At 60.7% G+C, this 8,024-nt stretch overlaps 1 protein-coding gene across 1 annotated transcript; it reads left to right on the top strand.

Annotated features, from left to right (window-relative positions):
- Nucleotides 1-255: 255 nt before the first annotated feature.
- LOC119093549 (cGMP-dependent 3',5'-cyclic phosphodiesterase-like) lies at nucleotides 256-8,024 on the top strand. Its single transcript, XM_037216514.1, is given in 8 exon segments — nucleotides 256-281; nucleotides 1,118-1,208; nucleotides 1,211-1,255; nucleotides 2,187-2,304; nucleotides 3,770-3,843; nucleotides 3,845-3,940; nucleotides 7,107-7,252; nucleotides 7,559-8,024. Coding segments are annotated over 8 exon segments (897 nt in total). The 3' UTR covers nucleotides 7,860-8,024.

Genomic DNA, 8,024 nt, shown 5'->3' with positions numbered 1-8,024 from the left:
AACCCTGACCTGCCGTCCGATCACGGAATTCCAGACCACCTGCAGCATTTGAGATAAAAGTTTAGCGTGCCGCAATGTTCGGCACGGTTCAGCCCGCCCGCTGACGTCATGACGTGTGACCGGCAGTCAGCGCGCATGAAGTCAAACCGTCATCACCATCGACCTTGTGACCACTGCCACCCACCGTGATGTATGTCACCTGCCCGCTGGCGTCGCTCTCCTCGGCCCCACCCCCGCCCGCTGGCGCTTCCCGAGATGACCAGCCCCGTTTATATGTCGCGGTGACGCGGCGCCCTGCAGCGCCCACAGACGTGTGGCCTGAGTTGCTCGTCTCTGCGGGACAGGCACATGGGCGCCTCGCTTCTCTGGCTACAATAAGCTGGAGACGCGTGCCGCCTCTCCTGGGTATCGCGTGACTGACGTCCCTTTGTATCCAATAAGCGGGAGACACACGCCAGTCCTTTCCTCTGGTTCTGTGCGTGACGGACTCATCTCCTGTTTCCAGTGAGCTGGTGCACTTCATCGTCGTCTCGCCTGTGGTGTGATGCATGCTCCCCTCCCCCTCTCCTGCTCCCCTGCATATTTGCAGCGAGCTGGGCAGCAGTCCTCCCCGTCCCGTACTGCGGCAACTGACCGCTCGCCTCCCGTTTCCAGTGAGCCGGGCAGCAGTCCTCCCCGTCCCATACTGCGGTGCAACTGACCGCTCGCCTCCCGTTTCCAGTGAGCCGGGCAGCAGTCCTCCCCGTCCCGTACTGCGGTGTGACTGACCGCTCGCCTCCCGTTTCCAGTGAGCCGGGCAACAGTCCTCCCCGTCCCTACTGCGGTGCAACTGACCGCTCGCCTCCCGTTTCCATGAGCCGGGCAGCAGTCCTCCCCGTCCCGTACTGCGGTGTAACTGACCGCTCGCCTCCCGTTTCCAGTGAACCGGCAGCAGTCCTCCCCGTCCCGTACTGCGTTGTGACTGACTGCTCGCCTCCCGTTTCCAGTGAGCCGGGCAGCAGCCCTCCCCGTCCCGTACTGCGTTGTGACTGACTGCTCGCCTCCCGTCTCAGTGAGCCGGGCAGCAGTCCTCCCCGTCCCGTATTGCGGTGTGGCTGACTGCTTGCCTCCTTTCCAGTGAGCTGGAGGCACTGTCGCTGCTCACAGCGTGCCTCTGCCACGACCTGGACCACCGGGGCACCACCAATAGCTTCCAGGTGGCGTCGCGCTCTCCGTACTGGCCTCGCTGTACTCGTCCGAGGGCAGTGTGATGGAGGTGGAGGCCCGCGCGGCCGCTGTGGCCGGCGGCGCTCGGTGCAGCGCGGCCGGTTCGGTCTGGCTACATGTGCGCGCCATGCCCGGCCCGTTGTCGGTTGCGCCGCGGGGGGACACGTGGCGAGCGAATGTGGGACGAGCGCGCTCGTGCGGCAGTGCCACCTAGCGCCGCCATTTCGCCTGGTCCGGTGCGAGGTCCGGTGTCCCAGCGTCTCGGCCAGCTCCGGTGCTCTTGGCCTGTCGGTGGCAGCGCTGGCTCTTCTGGCAGAGCTTGGCGAGGATCAGAGATGGCGGGTTGAGGTGGCGCGTGCGCTTGTTCTCATCCTCTCTTCGGACTCTTTCACGCCCGCCCCGCCGTTGGCCAGATGACGACCGGTGCGCGGAGCGTCGGGACGGGCTGGTGGCGTAGGGGACGCGTTGCTCATGTGACCGCGCCCTCCGGGGTGTTTGGCTGGGCGGGGTTGCGCCTTGGGTGTGCTCAAGCGCTGGAGACTAATCCGGGGCCTTGGCAACTGTGCCGACGGTGCTCTCCTCCACGGCGCCGGTCTCCCGTCTAATGCATCGTCGCGGTATTGATCCGTGACACCGTGCCCCGAGTGTCGCGACCCGTGATAATCTTCCAGGTCGATGTCGGCGCAGCGCGCGTCGTTATCTTCGCTTATTGATGCGTCGGCTTGGCTGGCCTTTGCGGGCGCCAGCGGCGCGAGGAGGCCTCCGGCAACCATTAGCGTCGCGGCTTCTCCCGCCGATTGTCACGCTCCGAGCCGGCGCAAACAGCGCGCTGGTCTCGCATCGCCTTGGTAACTCTCACCGGGTGGTCGGCGAGCAGATGGCTGCGGCGGCGTTCGCGGTCAGCCGTACTGGCCGCGCGACCCCCCGTCTGGGCCCCGCGCCTCGGATCGCGCTGACGGGACGCCGCTGGCCGTTGCAGGCGCCACCACTTCGCGCATTCCATGTGCATCCTGAACACGGAGGGCTGCAACATCCTGAGCCAGCTGCCGCGCAAGGACTACACCCACTGCCTGGACATGGTGCAGGACATGATACTCGGTGAGGCCCGCGCCGCGAGTCCGGCGCCGAGACTGGTGCCAGGGAGAGGCGGCGATCTCGGCGAGGCTCTCCGCTGGCGCTGTGTGCTGCATGCCGATGACTGTGCGTGTCATGCGTGCGGGACGTGGCGGTGGGTGAGAACGGCAAGTGGTGCCGGCGTCTGTCGTGCGTCCCGTGCCCCCTCCGCGGAGCGTCGCGGACGCAGATGGGCGTCTGTGGGGGACCGGGCGCGGCCGGGGCGGGAGTTCGGATGCGGGCGCTGTGCGCCGGCGGCACGGGACTCGGCCGGACCGGACGCCGTGCCGCCGACCCCGGCAGCGCTGCCTGACGCCGGCCGCCGGGGGGAATCGTCGTGGCTCTCCGGCTCGGCCCCGCCCCGGCCGTCGCCTTCCCCCGGACACCGAGCGGTACCGACAGTGTATGGAGAGCCCTGTGGATCGATGTCAGCTGCACGCCGTCCGATGTTGGTCGGGTGGTACCGAAGTCGCTGCTGAACCGCACGGGTGTGCCGTGTGTCGTGCAGGAGTGCAGCTGGTGTTTCGAGCGACCTCTCTCCGAACTTTCGAGTCGAGTCTCTGACCTGATGCCAAGTGGTGCCAGGCCGTGTTCGGTGTCAGCACCCACATCTCAAAACAAAGTGGGCCGCATTATGAATGCGGTTATTCCTGTTCGGCGCGCTGGATATGCTATCCCTGGCTCGTATGTGACATCCGCGGTGTGTCTACTTCTGTCGTTTCTTGTCATTTCTTGTCGTAATGCTGTTCCGTCGTGGAGTTCGACATATTTGGTGGTGTGTGATTATTGCTAGTGCTGACTGGCCGACCTGGTCCTTTCCCCCCTCGTAGTATGTGGAGCGATGAGCTGGCGGTGACTCCGAATAGCCACTTGTTTTGTTTTCACCATCTCGTTTATTGCGTACTTTGTCTCTGTCTCGCCTTCATCTTGCCTCGTTCGTGCCCTGTGCTCGTTTGTTGTTTTGTGTCCAAATGCGCGCTTCTGCAATGGGGGCTACGAACTGACGTGATAACGTTGGCGGTGTGGCTCGACCACCTACACGCATCGCTGAGTCATTGACCGTGTCCGTGCGTTTTTACTCCACCTATTGCCCACCCTCTCCATGTCCCGATTCGTGCCTTCTCCCTGCCGCTACACCTCTCTAATGTTTATTTGTGCACCTGTTACCCCCGCTCCCCACCCCTGACCGGTCCATCCGCTCCACCGTCTCCTGTTACCCGCTCCCCACCCTTGACCGGTCCATCCGTTCCACTATCTTCCTGTTACCCGGTCCCCACTCCTGACCGGTCCATCCGCTCCGCTGTCTCCTGTTACCCGCTCCCCACCCCTGACCGCTTTAGCCGCTCCACCGTCTCCTCGTTACCCGCTCCCCACCCTTGGCCACCGCTTCCCGCTCTGTCGCTCGCCTGCTCCTGCTGCCGCTGACCGCGCCCGGCTGCCCGGCCGACAGCGACGGACCTGAGCCAGCACCTGCGCATCATGCCGGAGCTGGAGGCGATGGCGGCGACTGGGTACTGTCCGTCGGAAACCGCGCCACCGCCGCCTGCTGCGCTCGCTACTCATGACGTCCGCCGACCTCTCCGACCATACCAAGCGCTGGCTCAGCAGTAAAAAGGCGGCGGTACGTGGCGGAGCGGCGCCGCGGCGCTGGGGAGATACTGGGGACGGACCCTGGGGAGATACTGGGGACGGACCCTGGGGAGATACTGGGGACGGACCCTGGGGGATGCTGGGGACGGACCCTGGGGAGATACTGGGGACGGGACCCTGGGGAGATGCTGGGGACGGACCCTGGGGAGATACTGGGTCACGGACCCTGGGGAGATACTGGAGACGGGCGCTGGGGAGATACTGGGGACGGACCCTGGGGAGATACTGGGGACGGACGCTGGGGAGATACTGGGGACGGACGCTGGGGACATACTGGGGAACGGACGCTGGGGAGATACTGGGGACGGACCCTGGGGAGGCACTGGGGACGGACCCTGGGAAGATACTGGAGACGGGCCCTGGGGAAGATACTGGGGACGGACGCTGGGGAGATACCGGGGACGGACGCTGGGGAGATACTGGGGACGACGGTACTAGCGAGGCGGTGGACGGCGGCAGAAACGTCACGAACAAATGCCGATTGATGAAGGGTTCTCGGCCACCTGATTGGGGCTCTGGTAGGTGAAATCAGTGATCTCTCTCATATTGCTTTAATGGACCCCGTATGATCATTGTAGTCGGCGCGCCCTAAAGCCCAAATCATGATCATCTCAATGTTTACTTTATTCATTCAGTGTCTTCTGGACACTAGTAAAGTAAAGGTCTGCTGTAAAAATGATAACTCTCAACAGGCTGCTCCATAAATCCTGTAGCTTCATGCCTTCCTTGCTGGTATCATTGCCATGCATCAATCAAATTATTTGAAAAGCTTTAGAACGGCTTTGTCAAAACCTTACGCCTCTTCACGTTGCACGGCTATCTGCTTCAGTATGATGCTTCTAAATCAGCTCAGCAGTGACGTTTGTTACAGGTGTATATTACTTACTAGACCATGGCAGTTGTACGAAAATCGAACTACATTACAGCAGCACTGACTGGATCGCAGATCCATCCGGAACATTGACTCCCCCTGTAAACATCTTCAAATTATTGATATTTTAACTAGAAACTGACCTCTGCTATTGAGGATCACTCAGCGCTCTCCAGGACAAAACTGGAACAGAACGAAACTGTTTCTAGGGAAAACAAGAGACCTACCTTACGTGCTACCTTATCACGTGGCAAAACGCGCGGAATCAGGTTAAATGGCCACGTTTTGAACTACGTGAAGCTCTCAGTTTATATTAACTGGTCAGGCAGTTTTGAACTTCGCGAAGCTTTCGATTCATGTTAACTAGTCAGACAGTGTTGAGATTGCTAAAAGCTACTTTAACTGTCTGGAATTATGGAGTAGTCAGCCCTTGAAATAGGTTCGCTCTGCTCAGTGATGCAAGTGTCAAATATATTTGAACTCAGGGATACGCACTGAAGCCGGGAGCGCGGTGCAGCCCAGCATGGACGCGTCGCGAGCGCCTGGCGCCCGCCGGAGCACGCGCGCATCGCCTCGCGAAAGATCCAACGGAGTGATCAAAGGGACGCCAGTCCGGTGTATCGTTAGGAGACTCGCGGCTCTTGCTGCTCAGCAGCTGCACTTACCCTCGCTGCTCCGTTGATGCTGATCGCCAGAAAGCCTGCGGTGTTGTTTTATTTTCTTTAGATGAATGCTATGTATATAACGCGATGGCTCAAACTCTACCAGGCGGCCGGGATGCAGACGCCGCTCATCACACGTTATCATTTTTATCATTGTTAGCAGCGGATGATACTATGGATCTGTGATATGCCAAGAAACCTCCGGGTTCAATAGCGTATCTTAAACTCATCAACATAGTGTCGGACACGTGGTGATGGAGTGCTGAAAATTGCAGAATTGTAGGCATTTTAAGGTATGAGATACTGCTGCTACTTCCCTAGACGAACTTTTTCAGGTATACTGTAGGGTGATGACCAGGATGCGTTGCTAACAGTAACCAAGGATTTTACATACAAAGCGTTCCTTTGGTCACAATTTTGTAAGCCTTGTTATGTCGTTCATTATAAGGACACTTAAGTCCGTGTGAAAAAAATCCTGGGTTTTGTAGCTGTTTTCAAACCGTTTCCACTTCTGCATTGCTTATGTGAGGCACGTAAGGGAGAAATTAAAACTATTCACAAGTCTCTTCTCACTGAACTGGCATTGGATCATCGCGACTTGCGGGAGCGGGCTCCACAGCCTAATGTGGCGACTTCTCCGTCAGTCTGCGCACTCTCCTTCAGTCTCTGTCTCCAACGGGACTGTCTGGGAGGGGAGGGGGAGGGGGCTGGCGAGGGTTCGTGACGATGCCGCGCTCCGGCGGACCAGGGCCGGCCCTTCGTGACGTGGGCGTCATGCCGCGACCGTGGACGCGGCGCAACGTCACCGCTGTTACGCCCAAGAGAAGCCGCCCAAGTGTGGGCGTGCACGAGGCGACTTGGGTGGCTTTACGTGCCGGGAAACCCTAGGCGGCGGTGAGGCCCCTGCTCGGCGCGCAGCGGGGGGACTGACCGGGCGGAACGCGGCGGAAGGCGGCTCCGTCCGACCGAGGTCTGGGGCAGAGCAGTCAGCAGGCTCCCCCACGCGCCCACGCACCCTCGCCCAGTGAGCGCCCACTGTCTGCCGGAAAACTACACAGATACTTAGCCTAGTTTACTGTGGCTGGCATGCAGCGAAAGCATTAACGTTTTTCCTTGACTTTTACCAGTCACCAAAAAAGAACGCTATTCTCAGTTTATTCACTCCGTGGCCTTCCATACGCAAAGCCAGCCAATGCCCCAGCCGTGAGTGTCTTGTGTGTGGAAGCCACACAGTCCTTCACACTTCCCTGTTGAACGCATGGAAGCACCACATTCCATTGCATTGTTAAGTCCTGTCCATATGGGTTTTGCAAGGGCGTCGGAACCCACTCGCTTGTGCTCAGGGATCAGCTGCATGTGATGATTGCATGTCGGCGGGATGGCCCGGGGCTGTTGAGCAGCGCCCCCGCCAGCGACGGTGGGCTGGAGACTGAGTCGGCCGCTGCCGCCGTCCGGCTCTGTAGTGGCGTGCTGAGTGGCTGTCTGGTGCCATGCATCCGGCATCACGAACTGCTCCTTCTACATGCTGTGCCCCCTGGACTTGGACAACAGCGTTGAAAGAGGTCGAGGTGAGGTGACGCTCACCGTCCACCTCCGTCCGGCAGAAACTGGTGTACCGCGAGTTCTTCTCGCAAGGCGACATGGAGAAGCAGATGGGCAACGACCCGTCGGAGATGATGGACCGCGAGCGCGCGTTCATCCCGAAGCTGCAGATCCAGTTCCTGGACGACATTGCGCTGCCTGTTTACAGGTGAGAGCCAGCGCTCGGACGTGTGCGGTGGCGAGGTGCGGGCCTGCTCTTTGTTGTAGCACGTGCTGACGAGACGCGCCGTGCTCGGGACCGTGCTGGCTTTGCCATGCGTGCTCTTTGTTGACGGAAGAGTTGCGTTGTTGACTTGGTGACGTTGGATCATTCGGCCCGCAAGTCTGGGCGGTGCCGTTTAAAGGGGCAGTGTTTTCGAGGGGGATGACGGACGCTGGGAGCCGGCTGCGACGCAGGTGTGAGCAGATCAGGGTGGTGAGCAGATCGTTGACGCTGCGCTCGTCACGTTCCCAGCCTGCTGAGCTCGCTGTTCCCTTGCTCTGACGAGGTGTACGCCCAGACGAAGACGAACCGGCGCCACTGGCAGCGCATGGCCGACATCTGCAGCCGCCGCAACGCCACCAACGTGCAGAGCATCGACGTGTTCGACAACGAGCGGCTGGATCAGGAGGTGCTGACATCTGACGGCGAACAGGACAGGCTACAGTGCGCCGCCACGCCGTCGAGCGTTGCCAACAGCCGGCTCTCGTCGCTTCGGCCGTACGTGTCGGGCGTCTTGCCGTGTTGTGTCAGCAAGAACGAGGTCACCGAGTGACGTCACGCCCCGGCCCGACTGTGATAGGCGCTCCGGTCGCGGCCGGCGGCGCCCCGACAATCCCGTCCCGCCGACGCCCAAGCGCACACCTGTCCCCGATATTACTGCGCTCTTGCCGAGGGAGATATTACCGCGAGCCGCGCGCCCGCGCCGGGTCCAGGAGCG

Source organism: Pollicipes pollicipes, unplaced genomic scaffold, assembly GCF_011947565.3.
Source record: "Pollicipes pollicipes isolate AB1234 unplaced genomic scaffold, Ppol_2.1 Scaffold_4002;HRSCAF=4701_pilon_pilon_pilon, whole genome shotgun sequence".
NCBI lineage: Eukaryota > Metazoa > Arthropoda > Thecostraca > Pollicipedomorpha > Pollicipedidae > Pollicipes > Pollicipes pollicipes.
The sequence above is the reverse complement of the archived record's forward strand: the minus strand, read 5'-3'. Positions and strand labels throughout refer to the sequence as shown.